We start from the raw sequence: 16432 nt of genomic DNA, 5'->3' as shown, positions 1-16432 counted from the left end.
TAGTAATGTTGTGCTCCCCCCCCCCCCACCCCCCACCTCACCACAGTGTAGAAACCTCACTGTGTTAAGCACAACCATTTAAACAGTTGTATGGTGGGTAATGGGGGGGAAGTAGTAATGTCTGTCTGTCTGTCTGTCTGTCTGTCTGTCTGTCTGTCTGTCTGTCTGTCTGTCTGTCTGTCTGTGTCTCTGTCTCTGTCTGATTGTAGAGTCAGCTGGGTAGAAGTGTTCTGGCCAGGTTCCCCTCTCTCCACTGGGATTCTCTGCCTCTAACCCTATTACAGGGGCTGAGTCACTGGCTTACTGGTGCTCTTCCATGCCGTCCCTAGCAGGGGTGCGTCACTTGAGTGGGTTGAGTCTCTGACGTGATCTTCCTGCCCAGGTTGGCGCCCCCCTCGGGTTCGTGCCGTGGGGGAGGTCTTTGTGGGCTATACTCGGCCTTGTCTCAGGATGGTAAGTTGGGGGTTGAAGATATCCCTCTAGTGATGTGGGGGCAATGCATTGGCAAAGTGGGTGGGGTTATATCCTGCCTGGTTGGCCCTGTCCGGGGGTATAGTCGGACGGGGCCACAGTGTCTCCCAACCCCTCCTGTCTCAGCCTCCAGTATTTATGCTGAAATGGTTTATGTGTCAGGGGCTAGGATCAGTCTGTTATATCTGGAGTATTTCTCCTGTCTTATCTGTTGTCCTGTGTGAATTTTAAGTATGCTCCCTCTAATTTTTTCTCTCTCTCTCTCTCTCTCTCTCTCTCTCGCTCTCTCTCTCTCTCTCTCTCTCTCTCTCTCTCTCTCTCTCTCTCTCTCTCTCTCGCTCTCGCTCTCGCTCTCTCTCTCTTCTGTCGGGGGACCTGAGCCCTAGGACCATGCCTCAGGACTACCTGGCCTGATGACTCCTTGCTGTCCCTAGTCCACCTGGCCGTGCTGCTGCTACAGTTTCAACTGTTCTGCCTGCGGCTATGGAACCATGACCTGTTCACCTGACGTGGTACCTTGTCCCGGACCTGCTGTTTTCAACTCTCTCTCTCTACCACACCTGCTGTCTATAACTCTGAATGATTGGCTATGAAAAGCCAACTGACATTTACTCCTGAGGTGCTGACCTGTTGCACCCTCTACAACCACTGTGATTATTATTACTTGACCCTGCTGGTCATTTATGAAGGTTTGAACTTCTTTGCCATGTACTGTTATAATCTCCACCCGGCACAGCCAGGAGAGGACTGGCCACCACTGAGAGCCTGGTTCCTCTCTAGGTTTCTTCCTAGGTTCCTGCCTTTCTAGTTTTTCCTAGCCACTGTGCTTCTACATCTGCAGTTTTTCCTAGCCACTGTGCTTCTACATCTGCATTGCTTGCTGTTTGGGGTTTTAGGCTGGGTTTCTGTACAGCCCTGTAAAAAGGGATTTACAAATACATTTGATTGATTGATAGTGTATCTCTCTCTTGCTCTGTCTGTCTCTGTGTGTGTGTCTGTCTGTGTGTGCGCGTGTGTGTGTGTCTGTGTGTGCCTGTGTCTGTGTCGGTGTCTGTGTGTCGCTCTCTCTTCAATATTTATGTGATACAAACAATTATTTTGCAGAAAAATTTCAATTAGATATTAAATTAATAAAACATGGTTTATTGTTTATTATTGTGATAGGACAAACCTTCGTTTTGGTCCTTGTTTCCAGGGGACCCTAATTAGTGGGGAACATTATAAAACGAATACAATTAAATCTGTTCAGGTAAGAGCTTTGTCCTGAAGGTCCACTGCAGAGTTGTTATTTTAAACCTTTGTTATATATTGTTTTCATCTATAGACTCGGATACTGTAATAAGTTATTATATGCGTTGTTGGTCTATGCATCCTCATGCATTCATGCCTATCCATCACGAGTGAAGAGCAAAAGTTAATTCTTAGTTTTGGGAATTCCCGACAGTGTTTTGACCTTTCTGTAGAACATTGTAAAAAGTATAGACTACAGTAGACTACACACATTCACGTCATCGGCAGTAAAGAATGGGGCGCGTTAATTAAAAAGACAGCTTTATTTTCTTGGCACAATCCCCGCCCATACACGCCGTCGTCACCGATTCAAATTGCCAGTGAGGCTGAGGCAAGGCAAGGGGGGTTTCGGCCGGTAAAGTAGGCTAACACCGTCGCATCGCTAGAAGAACGGATTTTCGGACAGGCTTTGTTTGTGTATGAGCTCCATCACCTCCTCCAGAAATGTGGACGGATATAAGGAAACTACTGATCTTTCATTTGTTTGTCCTAAAACACTGCTCAAAAGGTTGGTCCTATTTTCCTTGATCACTAAAATGATGGTAATCGGTTAACATTATACCCGTAATACGCTAAACAGAGAGAGGGGTCCAGATGCGGTCTCCTCCGGATGATAGCGCTACAGCAATGTGGGACAACCCCTCATTGTTTCTGAAAGCTCAATGAAAATAGCACACACTGTATTTTCGATGTAAAATAAAGGAGAACATTTATGGACAATTTGTTCGTCTACTTGGCATGTGTTCCTCCTTGGATGTGAGGCAGCATCCATATAATTGCAACATGGGATGTGGGGCAGTAGGCTTGCAACATTAATCTTTGTCTCATTGTAACGATGTGGTTTATTAAATTGTAGCCTATAATGATCAATTAGGTCTACAGAATCGGTCCGTTACAATTGTGTCTCCAGTTGCCTTTAACAAAACAGCCTCTAAGTGACGCTCATAAACAGAATCCTCAGTCAATACTTACTGACTGAATGAATATGCTGAATATCAAGTAGGCATTCATTTGCAAATGACAGTTGGAGTGCGTGCCTTTTGAGGATGCATATTAATGTGTGCCCACCCAAACACACACACACATTGCAGGAACAGAGGCAGAAGAGTGTGAGGAAGGCCAGTTTCAGTGCAATAACAGAAGGTGTATACCGACCATATGGAGGTGCGATGACGATGACGACTGCTCAGACAACAGCGACGAGGAAAACTGTGGTAAGTGGAAAAACAAAAATGTCTTTTAAGTTATCTTTTAAAGTTTGTCTCCCGTTTTCAATTGCTTTTAGCCTACAAACACACCTGACGCTGGATAAACAGACCATGACTAGTGTAACAGTGACTCTATGGCATATTTGGTAGATTATGGTGGTTCGCTGTCTTTGCATCACAGAAACGTTTGTCAGATAATGTTAAAAGAGAGTAACTTTTTTATTTGACTGGCAGAATCTCTTGGTAGTTATTTTGAACCGGGTGGCTACTGCCTTGCAAGTAAAGCTTTCCCACTAGTGATTGAAAGACCAAGAGGATAGGAACCAAGAGTATAGGAACCAAGAGTATAGGAACCAGGTGGATAGGCACGAGGAGGATAGGCACGAGGAGGATAGGCACGAGGAGGATAGGCACGAGGAGGATAGGCACGAGGAGGATAGGCACGAGGAGGATAGGCACGAGGAGGATAGGCACCAAGAGGATAGAGTTAGGGGAATTGACAGAATTTGTGATGGAGGCGTGAAAGATGATTGGACAGCACATCTTTCCCATTTCTTCCCACCCACACAGTGCAATCGGCTGACAGCTAGTATACAGTATAGAAGCCTATAGATAGAGTTTTGATAGTTAGCCAGAATGCTGCCAGACTCATCTCCAGCCCGTGTCCTACGTTTTCAGTGGAGAGGCCCAGCCCGTGTCCTACGTTTTCAGTGGAGAGGCCCAGCCCGTGTCCTATGTTTTCAGTGGAGAGGCCCAGCCCGTGTCCTATGTTTTCAGTGGAGAGGCCCAGCCCGTGTCCTATGTTTTCAGTGGAGAGGCCCAGCCCGTGTCCTATGTTTTCAGTGGAGAGGCCCAGCCCGTGTCCTATGTTTTCAGTGGAGAGGCCCAGCCCGTGTCCTATGTTTTCAGTGGAGAGGCCCAGCCCGTGTCCTATGTTTTCAGTGGAGAGGCCCAGCCCGTGTCCTATGTTTTCAGTGGAGAGGCCCAGCCCGTGTCCTATGTTTTCAGTGGAGAGGCCCAGCCCGTGTCCTGTGTTTTCAGTGGAGAGGCCCAGCCCGTGTCCTATGTTTTCAGTGGAGAGGCCCAGCCCGTGTCCTATGTTTTCAGTGGAAAGGCCCAGCCCGTGTCCTATGTTTTCAGGAGCAGCACAAACAAAGACGTTGGTAAACTGGAGCCAGAAGTGAAAACCGTTGATCTTTTGTCTCTTTGGGTTTATTGTGGCTCAAGAGGAATTCCTGCAACTCCCTCTGTACACTCAAACACACACTGCCCCCCCCCCCCCCCCCCCCCACACACCTCCCCCCGCCTACACCCCCACCCCCACACACCCCCCACCCCCACATACACCCCCCCCCCACCCTCACACACACCTCCACACACACCCACATACACACTCACACACACACCCCCACACACATACCCACATACACACTCACACACACACCCCCACGCACACCCCCTCGCACCCCCCCCCACAGACACACACCCCCACACACACCTCCACACACACGCCCACACACACACTTTCTCTCTCTCTCTCTCTCTTTCAAATCAAATCAAAGTTAATTTGTCACGTGCACCGAATACAACAGGTGTGGACCTTACAGTGAAATGCTTACTTACAGGCTCTAACCAATAGTGCAAAAAAGGTATTAGGTGAATAATAGGTAAGTAAGGAAATAAAAACAACAGTAAAAAGACACTGAAAACTAACAGTAGCGAGGCTATAAAAGTAGCGAGGCTATATACAGTAGCGAGGCTATATACAGTAGCGAGGCTATATAGAGTAGCGAGGCTACATACAGACACCGGTTAGTCAGGCTGATCGAGGTAGTATGTACATGTAGATATGGTTAAAGTGACTATGTATATATGATGAACAGAGAGCAGCAGTAGCGTAAAGGGGGGTTGGTGGGTGGCGGGACACAATGCAGATAGATCTCTTTCTCTCTCATAATCTCAATTTTTCTCTCTCACACACCCACAACGACTTCGTACAGCATTTAGATGTATTATGGCGATAAAGCCTGAGCCCCTTGGCATCCTAGCCCCTTGGCATCCTAGCCCCTTGACATCCTAGCCCCTTATCATCCTAGCCTCTTTGGCATCCTAGCCCCTTGACATCCTAGCCCCTTGGCATCCTAGCCCCTTGGCATCCTAGCCTCCTTGGCATCCTAGCCCCTTGACATCCTAGCCCCTTGGCATCCTAGCCCCTTTGACATCCTAGCCCCTTGACATCCTAGCCTCTTGACATCCTAGCCCCTTGGCATCCTAGCCCCTTGGCATCCTAGCCCCTTGGCATCCTAGCCCCTTGTTATCCTAGCCTCCTTGGCATCCTAGCCTCCTTGGCATCCTAGCCCCTTGGCATCTTAGCCCCTTGACATCCTAGCCCCTTGTTATCCTAGCCTCCTTGGCATCCTAGCCTCCTTGGCATCCTAGCCCCTTGGCATCCTAGCCCCTTGACATCCTAGCCCCTTGACATCCTAGCCTCTTTGGCATCCTAGCCCCTTGGCATCCTAGCCCCTTGTTATCCTAGCCCCTTGTTATCCTAGCCTCTGACATCCTAGCCTCCTTGGCATCCTAGCCTCTTTCACATCCTAGCCCCTTGACATCCTAGCCTCCTTGACATCCTAGCCCCTTGACATCCTAGCCTCCTTGACATCCTAGCCTCCTTGACATCCTAGCCTTCTTGGCATCCTAGCCCCTGACATCCTAGCCTCCTTGACATCCTAGCCTTCTTGGCATCCTAGCCCCTGACATCCTAGCCTCTTTGACATCCTAGCCCCCTTAACATCCTAGCCCCCTTGGCATCCTAGCCCCCTTGGCATCCTAGCCTCCTTGGCATCCTAGCCTCCTTGGCATCCTAGCCCCCTTGGCATCCTAGCCTCCTTGACATCCTGGCCCCCTTGTCTCTGACAGTGACACCAGCAGGATGAGTCGTCAGGCCTCACTGTGAAAGCACGTCATTTGGAGCATCGATCTCAGACTCCCTAAAAGATTAATGTGTCACTGTTCCACACCCCAGGATACTGTCTGGGACATTTGTTATGTTGTAGATGTAAGGTATTGGTCTGCTGGACCTGTTTGCTCGTTATTAATGTCCAACAGGGTTAGTGGGTCCAATTACATTTCAATCCAGGAGGTAAACCATATTTTTCTCACAGAGAAGAAATGTGGAGAATTTTATTTTTTGTTTACTTTCTGGATTGACTGAATAAAAAGGTAATTGACTCCAAGCAACCCTGCTGTCCAACCGAATGTTAAGTTTTCAGTAAGTGGGTTGCATGTTGGAAATGTCATCTGTAGAAATGCTTTTGGAATGGCCAAAAATATCAGCAAGCTAAACAGTTACGCTGCTAAAAAATGATTTTAGCAGGAGCCAACTTCTATTTGATGATTGCACTATTTCAACCTGCCATTGTTAGGTTCTGAACAAATGGACGACTAGAAAAAGCTCAAACCAAGTTCATTCAACCCACTGGGTGCCTCAGCTGCAAGAACACTCTGCACATGATCAAACAACTATTTATTTGTCAGCATGAGGGTAGGGTTGCAACACTACGGGTGCATTGCCTTATTCTGAACCAGATTGTCGCCAGCCAGCATCCTCCTCTCCTCACACAGTTGACCTGCTGTCAATGGGCCAAGACCCTTGCCATATTGGAGAATTTCCCCCATTTTCATATAGGCTAGATTTTAATATATCAGTTGGATAGTTCTTGTACTAGTAGTACTGTATGTTAAAGAGGAATGAGAAAATGTCCACAGGCTATTGTATAATTAACTTAGTTTCCAATCGTGTGACGGAGAAGGCAAGAACAGATGTCAAAGGACTATACTGGTTAGATAGTGCACAGTTTATTGAGGTTTATTCGAATGTAGAAAGTGTTTTTGAGGCTGAACATAAGCAGAGTTTACTGTATCATGTGATGAAGGACAAGACACAGGGAGATGTACTGTGTGACGGTGGAGTGTGATGCAGAAGGACAAGACACAGGGAGATGTACTGTGTGACGGTGGAGTGTGATGCAGAAGGACAAGACACAGGGAGATGTACTGTGTGACGGTGGAGTGTGATGCAGAAGGACAAGACACAGAGAGATGTACTGTGTGACGGTGGAGTGTGATGCAGAAGGACAAGACACAGGGAGATGTACTGTGTGACAGTGGAGTTTGAACGTGTCCAACAGATGTTGTGCAGGAGGAGAGAATGGGGAGGATCTAGATGGTTCAGAAAGCCAGTACAACCCAGTGATTTGGTCTGAAGAGATTGTTACTGTTGTTTCTCTAGTTAAACAATTACTGTATTGGGTTTCTGAACAATTACTGTCCTGGTCAGTACACACTTCACAATACCGTGTAGAATAATGATCGAAAAATATATATACAGTGCCTTGCGAAAGTATTTGGCCCCCTTGAACTTTGCAACCTTTTGCCACATTTCAGGCTTCAAACATAAAGATATAAAACTGTATTTTTTTGTGAAGAATCAACAACAAGTGGGACACAATCATGAAGTGGAACGACATTTATTGGATATTTCAAACTTTTTTAACAAATCAAAAACTGAAAAATTGGGCGTAAAAAATTATTCAGCCCCCTTAAGTTAATACTTTGTAGCGCCACCTTTTGCTGCGATTACAGCTGTAAGTCGCTTGGGGTATGTCTCTATCAGTTTTGCACATCGAGAGACTGACATTTTTTCCCATTCCTCCTTGCTAAACAGCTCGAGCTCAGTGAGGTTGGATGGAGAGCATTTGTGAACAGCAGTTTTCAGTTCTTTCCACAGATTCTCGATTGGATTCAGGTCTGGACTTTGACTTGGCCATTCTAACACCTGGATATGTTTATTTTTGAACCATTCCATTGTAGATTTTGCTTTATGTTTTGGATCATTGTCTTGTTGGAAGACAAATCTCCGTCCCAGTTTCAGGTCTTTTGCAGACTCCATCAGGTTTTCTTCCAGAATGGTCTTGTATTTGGCTCCATCCATCTTCCCATCAATTTTAACCATCTTCCCTGTCCCTGCTGAAGAAAAGCAGGCCCAAACCATGATGCTGCCACCACCATGTTTGACAGTGGGGATGGTGTGTTCAGCTGTGTTGCTTTTACGCCAAACATAACGTTTTGCATTGTTGCCAAAAAGTTCAATTTTGGTTTCATCTGACCAGAGCACCTTCTTCCACATGTTTTGTGTGTCTCCCAGGTGGCTTGTGGCAAACTTTAAACAACACTTTTTATGGATATCTTTAAGAAATGGCTTTCTTCTTGCCACTCTTCCATAAAGGCCAGATTTGTGCAATATATGACTGATTGTTGTCCTATGGACAGAGTCTCCCACCTCAGCTGTAGATCTCTGCAGTTCATCCAGAGTGATCATGGGCCTCTTGGCTGCATCTCTGATCAGTCTTCTCCTTGTATGAGCTGAAAGTTTAGAGGGACGGCCAGGTCTTGGTAGATTTACAGTGGTCTGATACTCCTTCCATTTCAATATTATCGCTTGCACAGTGCTCCTTGGAATGTTTTAAAGCTTGGGAAATCTTTTTGTATCTAAATCCGGCTTTAAACTTCTTCACAACAGTATCTCGGACCTGCCTGGTGTGTTCCTTGTTCTTCATGATGCTCTCTGCGCTTTTAACGGACCTCTGAGACTATCACAGTGCAGGTGCATTTATTCGGAGACTTGATTACACACAGGTGGATTGTATTTATCATCATTAGTCATTTAGGTTAACATTGGATCATTCAGAGATCCTCACTGAACTTCTGGAGAGAGTTTGCTGCACTGAAAGTAAAGGGGCTGAATAATTTTGCACGCCCAATTTTTCAGTTTTTGATTTGTTAAAAAAGTTTTAAATATCCAATAAATGTCGTTCCACTTCATGATTGTGTCCCACTTGTTGTTGATTCTTCACAAAAAAATACAGTTTTATATCTTTATGTTTGAAGCCTGAAATGTGGCAAAAGGTTGCAAAGTTCAAGGGGGCCGAATACTTTCGCAAGGCACTGTATATGTGTCTCTGTGTCTGTGTCTCTATATGTGACTCTGTCACACTGCAAAAACAGCATACTCCAACATTGTACAGCACACCTGTGTGTGTGTGTGTGTGTGTGTGTGTGTGTGTGTGTGTGTTGACAGGTGCATTTATACTGTGTAAAGTGTGTGTGTTTGTAGATTGAGTCAAACGGTATGAAGCCTTTGAAGGAATCTTCTGCGTTCCTCTTGCATGAATATGGCATTGATTGTCTGAATAATATGGCCATTCTCTTGTGTAGTTAGACCGCTCATCTTAAACCACTGTCACACAGTGCATCTCCCTCAGTACATCTCCACATACAACACCCGTTCTGCCAGTCACATTCTGTTAAAAGTTCCCCAAAGCACACACATCCCTGGATCGCTCCTCTTTTCAGTTCGCTGCAGCTAGTGACTGGAACGAGCTTCAACAAACACTCAGACTGGACAGTTTAATCTCAATCTCTTCATTCAAAGACTCAATCATGGACACTCTTACTGACAGTTGTGGCTGCTTCACTTGATGTATTGTTGTCTCTACCTTCTTGCCCTTTGTGCTGTTTTCTGTGTGTTTTGTGCTGCTACCATGTTGTGTTGTTGTCATGTTATGTTGCTAATTTGCTACCATGCTGTGTTGTCATGTGTTTCTGCCATGCTATGTTGTTATCTTAGGTCTCTCTTTATGTAGTGTGGTGTTGTGTGTTTTCTCCTATATTTATATATATTTTTTATTTTAATCCCAGACCCCCGTCCCTGCAGGAAGCCTTTGCCTTTTGGTAGGCCGTCATTGTAAAGAAGAATTAGTTCTTAACTGACTTGCCTCGTTAAATAAAAAATAGTGGTACTGATGCTGGGTGCTGATGCTGGGTGCTGATGCGGGGTACTGATGCCGGGTGCTGATGCCGGGTGCTGATGCCGGGTGCTGATGCCGGGTGCTGATGCCGGGTGCTGATGCCGGGTGCTGATGCCGGGTGCTGATGCGGGGTACTGATGCTGGGTACTGATGCTGGGTATTAGAGGTCGACCGATTAATCGGAATGGCCAATTTTAATTAGGGCCGATTTCAAGTTTTCATAACAATCGGAAATCTGTATTTTTGGGCGCCGATTTTGCGGATAAAAAAAAATATCTAGATGTATATTTTTTTAATATCTTTATTTAACTATGCAAGTCAGTTAAGAACACATTCTTATTTTCAATGACGGCCTAGGAACAGTGGGTTAACTGCCTGTTCAGGGGCAGAACGACAGATTTTCACCTTGTCAGCTCGGGGGAACCAATCTTGCAACCTTACAGTTAACTAGTCCAACGCAATAACCACCTGCCTCTCATTGCACTCCACGAGGAGCCTGCCTGTTACGCAAATGCAGTAGATGCAAAGGCAAGTTGCTAGCTAGCATTAAACTTATCTTATATAAAACAATCAATCAATCATAATCACTAGTTATCACTACACATGGTTGATGATATTACTAGTTTATCTAGTGTGTCCTGCGTTGCATATAATCGATGCAACGCTGGGGGATGATTTAACAAAAGCGCATTTGTGAAAAAAGCACAATAGTTGGACGACTGTACCTAACCATATACACCAATGCCTTTCTTAAAATCAATAGACAGAAGTATATATTTTTAAACCTGCATATTTAGCTAAAATAAATCCAGGTTAGCAGGCAATATTAACCAGGTGAAATTGTGTCATTTCTCTTGCGTTCATTGCACGCAGAATCAGGGTAAATGCAACAGTTTGGGCAGCCTGGCCCGTTGCGAACTAATTTGCCAGAATGTTACGTAATTATGACATTGAAGGTTGTGCAATGTAACAAGAATATTTAGACTTAGGGATGCCACCCGTTAGATAAAATACCAAACGGTTCCGTATTTCACTGAAATAATAAACGTTTTGTTGTCTAAATAATAGTTTCCGGATTCGACCATATTAATGACCAAAGGCTCGTATTTCTGTGTGTTATTATGTTATAATTAAGTCTATGATTTGATAGAGCAGTCTGACTGAGCGATGGTAGGCACCAGCAGGCTCGTAAGCATTCATTCAAACAGCACTTTCGTGCGTTTTGCCAGCAGCTCTTCACAAACACAGCGCTGTTAATGACTTCAAGCATATCAACCTAATGGCTGGTGTAACCGATGTGAAATGGCTAGCTAGTTAGCGGGGTGCGCACTAATAGTGTTTGAAACGTCACTCGCTCTGAGACTTGGAGTAGTTATTCCCCTTGCTGTGCATGGGTAACGATGCTTCGAGGATGGCTGTTGTCGATGTGTTCCTGGTTCAAGCCCAGGTAGGAGCGAGGAGAGGGACGGAAGCTATACTGCTACACTGGCAATACTATAGGGCCTATAAGCACATCCAATAGTCAAAGGTATATGAAATACAAATGGTATAGATATAAATAGTCCTATAAATACTATATTAACTACAGCCTAAAACCTCTTACCTGGGAATATTGAAGTCTAATGTTTTGAAGGAACCACCAACTTTCATATGTTCTCATGTTCTGAGCAAGGAACTGAAACGTTAGCTTTCTTACATGGCACATATTGCACTTTTACTTCTCCAACACTTTGTTTTTGCATTATTTAAACCAAATTGAACATGTTTCATTATTTATTTGAGGCTAAATAGTTTTTTATTGATGTATTATATTAAGTTAAAATAAGTGTTCATTCAGTATTGTTGTAATTGTCATTATTACAAATACATTTAAAAAAAGAAATTGGCCGATTTAATCAGTATCGTTTTTTTTTGTCCTCCAATAATCGGTATCGGCGTTGAAAAATCATAATCGGTCGACCTCTGCTGGGTACTGATGCTTGGTACTGATGCTTGGTACTGATGCGGGGTACTGATGCGGGGTACTGATGCGGGGTACTGATGCGGGGTACTGATGCGGGGTACTGATGCGGGGTACTGATGCGGGGTACTGATGCGGGGTACTGATGCTAGTCTGTGGCTGTTCTACAGTAGGTCTCCATCCCCCTCCCCTCTGCCCTCCCTAAGCACCCCACTGTCTCTCCATCCCATCCCATCCCTCCAACCATCCCAGCCCTGTAGTCCCCATTGACCGACCCCCTCACACACCTTCACACACGGACGAAGACGCTAGCACACAGACACGCATGCATAATCTAACACATTCAGGCATATGTACACACACACACACACACACACTTAGTGGCATATTTTACACTCAGCTTATTTTTCTGCTTATGAATTATGTATATTATGTATTGTATTAAATATGAAAACATTAATCAATTGAGTTCCTATGCAACACAGAATACCATAACACCATTGTGACACTCTCCTTGTTATTACGTAGCTTAGTTATTCCATTTTAGAATGCAGAGACACTCTTCTTCTCTTGTCTACAAGTTGACCACACTGTGGATCCTACACAGGAATCCTCCCTAGTGTTCCGGAGTCAGATTGGTACCAACCCTGACATGGTGCTTTGGCATAATCCTCTAATATCCTCTAATAGCAATATCTCACAAATGATACCGTCTGTTTCCCAAATGATACACTGTTCCCTTTATATAGTGTATGACGTTTGCCCAAGGCCCACTCTAAAGGGAAATAGGGTGCCATTAGGTATGCGAAGTGTATCTCTCCCATTTCATCTTTTGGAGAGTTCCCTTTAAAATCTCACTGGCCGTTCCTCCTTTTATTTGGTTGTCATTCAGATATCTTATTTTATAGATCTAGGCCTATTCTTGCAGCTTTAGTGTAGTGGGTTCGATTCCCGGGACCACCCCTACGTAAAAATGAATGCATGCATGACTCTCTCTAAGTGGCTTTGGTTAAAAGCGTCTGCTAAATTAAATCCATTATTAATACTCCTTCAACAACAGTCTACTCCTTTAAAATAAAGATGTGTTTTGATAGCTATACCAGGAGAGAACGTCTGTCCATGTCAGGTTCAAAGAGTTCTGTTGTTTGTCTCTGAACAGACATTATACATTTTAGTTCTTTAGCAGACGGTCTTATCCAGAGTGACTTACAACTCAGTACATTCATCTATGCTAGATAAATCAACCACAGCACAATTATTACAGTCAGTGCTAGCATAAATAAGAAAATACAAGTGTGAATGAAGGATGGACAAGAACAACAGTTTGTCTAATGTTCTGTTAGGTTCTAATATTCAGAGTAAAAACTCAAGGACACTATGAAAGCTTAAACCAAGTCTATTCTTCCCAGAGGGTCAATACATTAGACAAAGACATTTCACACAAGCGCTGATATTTAACACTTTCTCCTAGGCCGAGTCTCCTCCTACACATCTGAACAGCCAATACATCTCTGTTGATAGACAGAACCTTAGTGATATCTGTTCTTCCTCACTTCATCTGACCTGACCTCTACACCAAAGTGCTCACTCCTCCCCAACTCACGGCTGTCATGGTGACTGGTACCAGACTGTGTCTCTTCTCCTCCCAGAGGATCCCTGATGACTAACAATAACATATCCTGACATAATGTAAACGTTATACATTACCCTCTCTCCCTCAGTGACATGAATACTTCATTATTCTCAGAACCCAACAGTACATTCTAGTCTATTTTCTCTATTTCTATATTGTAGCTAAAAATGAATCCAGACATGGGCTTACAACACTCTCTCTCTCGTTCCATTTACGACCCCCCACGGCGTAGGCTGTCGTTGTAAATAAAAATATGTTCTTAACTGACTTGTTATATAAAGGTTAAATACATTTTTTATTTAGTTTATTCCTTCATACGAAGTGTGCATTCCAAATGACACTTTATATCCTACATAGGGTGCACTACTAGGGTGCCACTTGGGACCAAATCTCTGATTGGATGTGGTGTCGTCGTCTTCTTCTGTGTCAAAACACTTCCTCCAATCCCCAACACAGTCCGCTTATATATCAGGATGTTATTTTGGGTGGGGGAACCAGTTTGTTTGATTGGCGTCAGAGGTTAGCCATGACTTTGGCGCAGCAGTGTTGCTGTGTCCCAGTGCAGCGCTCGCTCCCCGTTGTGTTCTGGGGACGAAGAGAAAGAATGTATTTATTTATCCACGATAGCACTGCAGCACTGTGTTGCCTTCTGTCCTGTCATGATCAGTGGAGGCTGCTGAGGGGAGGACGGCTCATAATAATGGCTGGAACGGAGCGAATGGAATGGCATCAAACACATGGAAACCATGGAAACAATTTGTTTGATGTATTTGATACTATTCCACTTGTTCCCACTCCAGCCATTACCACAAGCCCATCCTCCCTAATTAAGGTGCCACCAACCTCCTGTGGTCATGATCAACTACAACAGACATTGATGTGATTGGTTCCACGTTGGTTCTGAACATGTAAAGCTTCCAAAATGGCATTTCCTCCTCTACCTATTGGTTCTCCTGAGTCCTGATACAGACAACAGATGTGAATGTGTTCGGTTCAGTGGTTCAGGTTAACCCACGTTGGGAGTGTTGTCTTCTGAAAGCGAAAATGTAAAGCTTTCAAGAGTCATGATGGGCGACAGGTGTTGATGTGGGTTGATTTAATGGTTCAGGTGGCGTATCCAATTATCTGGCGCTATAGAAAAACAACAATATACCGCTAATATTCAACTGTGTTATGCTCCCCAGTGACTTGTTCAGACACATATCAGACAACATGTTCAATCCCTGTGGTATCTTTGTCAGGTGACAGAGTTGCAGAGTAATTTTTGTTCTTTTTCAGGTAACCTTGTGGTTATAGAGTATTCTTCTCTCTGTGGTGTGGTACGATTGTGTGTGTGTGTGTGGTGTGTGTGTGTGTGAGTGGTTCACGGTTTCCGTTAGGAAGGTTTAAATGTATCGGAAATTTTAAGAAACGTACCTGTCTTCCATATGCATTGGGTGGATAACCCATAAGGCCACCAACCCACACAGCCAGCGCCATCAATAAACCAGGGATGTTTGCCAAATTAGTATTATTGGCCACATGTACACTACCGTTCAAACGTTTGGGGTCACTTAGAAATGTCCTTGTTTTTTAAAGAAAATAATTTTTGGGGTCTATGAAACTAACATCAAATTGATCAGAAATACAGTATAGACATTGTTAATGTTGTAAATGACCCGCGGTCTTCCACTCCTCTTTCTATTCTGGTTAGAGACAGTTTGCGCTGTTCTGTGAAGGGAGTAGTACACAGCGTTGTACGAGATCTTCAGTTTTTTGGCAATTTCTCACATGGAATAGCCTTCATTTCTCAGAACAAGAATAGACTGATGAGTTTCAGAAGAAAGGTCTTTGTTTCTGTCCATTTTGAGCCTGCAATCGAACCCACAAATGCTGATGCTCCAGATACTCAACTAGTCTAAAGAAGGTCTGTTTTTATTGCGTCTTTATCAGAACAATAGTTTTCAGCTGTGCTAACATAATTGCAAAAGGGTTTTCTAATGATCAATTAGCCTTTTAAAACTATAAACTTGGATTAGCTAACACACCGTGCCATTGGAACACAATATCCTGTGTAGATATTCCATTAAACAAATCAGCCATTTCCAGCTACAATAGTCATTTACAGCATTAACAATATCTACACTGTATTTCTGATCAATTTTATGTTATTTTAATGGACAAGTTTCCTGTTCTTTCAAAAACAAGGACATTTCTAAGTGACCCCAAACTTTTGAATGTGTGTGTGTATTTTAGGTTGGCCTATAGGGGGCAGTACCATGGTATATGACAATGTTTTATGGGTACATAATCACAATATGACAACGGTTGACATCGCCCAACCCTAGTTTGTAGGCTACATTCTCGTGTATGTGTGTGTTTGTGCGTGCATACATGAGTGTGTATGTGTTTTCACTCCTGGCCTACACACAGCACTGTGTCTGTCTGTCCTTCCAGTCCGAGAGAGTCAACGGGATCATTAAGGAGTCCACTGTGTCCTCCCACTAAGAGTCAGTCAGTCCCCCTAACGGGATCATTAAGGAGTCCACTGTGTCCTCCCACTAAGAGTCAGTCAGTCCCCCTAACGGGATCATTAAGGAGTCCACTGTGTCCTCCCACTAAGAGTCAGTCAGTCCCCTAACGGGATCATTAAGGAGTCCACTGTGTCCTCCCACTAAGAGTCAGTCAGTCCCCTAACGGGATCATTAAGGAGTCCACTGTGTCCTCCCACTAAGAGTCCACAGCTCAAATCCAGTTTTTAACTCATCATGTGGTGAGACACTGAAGGCAGATTAGTGAATGCTCAGAGAGAGGAGAGACGGGATTAATAGGGGTGTTGGGGGCAGGCATCACTCACAACAACAACACACACACACACTAGCACAGTGTGGCTTTCTCGATGTCCTTTTCACTGTTCATCCACTTGTAAAAAAAGCAAATCCAACTTTATTCAAACACAGTTTAGCAGATGTTATAGCAGCCAACTGTTTGTATTATTAAAGTACACAAATACTCATCAAAA

General features: G+C 44.2%; 1 protein-coding gene across 1 annotated transcript in view; it reads left to right on the top strand.

The window, feature by feature from the left end:
• The first annotated feature begins 2065 nt into the window (after positions 1–2065).
• LOC110508229 (low-density lipoprotein receptor-related protein 8-like) overlaps positions 2066–16432 on the top strand; it is a 174640-nt gene continuing 160273 nt past the window's right edge. The window contains exons 1-2 of the mRNA XM_090225168.1: positions 2066–2269; positions 2853–2975. Coding sequence (XP_090081294.1) covers positions 2206–2269; positions 2853–2975 — 187 coding nt within the window. The 5' untranslated portion in view covers positions 2066–2205. The remainder of the gene's footprint in view (positions 2270–2852; positions 2976–16432) is intronic.

Source organism: Oncorhynchus mykiss, chromosome 28, assembly GCF_057628025.1.
Source record: "Oncorhynchus mykiss isolate SJ-2025 chromosome 28, ASM5762802v1, whole genome shotgun sequence".
Taxonomy (NCBI): domain Eukaryota; kingdom Metazoa; phylum Chordata; class Actinopteri; order Salmoniformes; family Salmonidae; genus Oncorhynchus; species Oncorhynchus mykiss.
The sequence above is the reverse complement of the archived record's forward strand: the minus strand, read 5'-3'. Positions and strand labels throughout refer to the sequence as shown.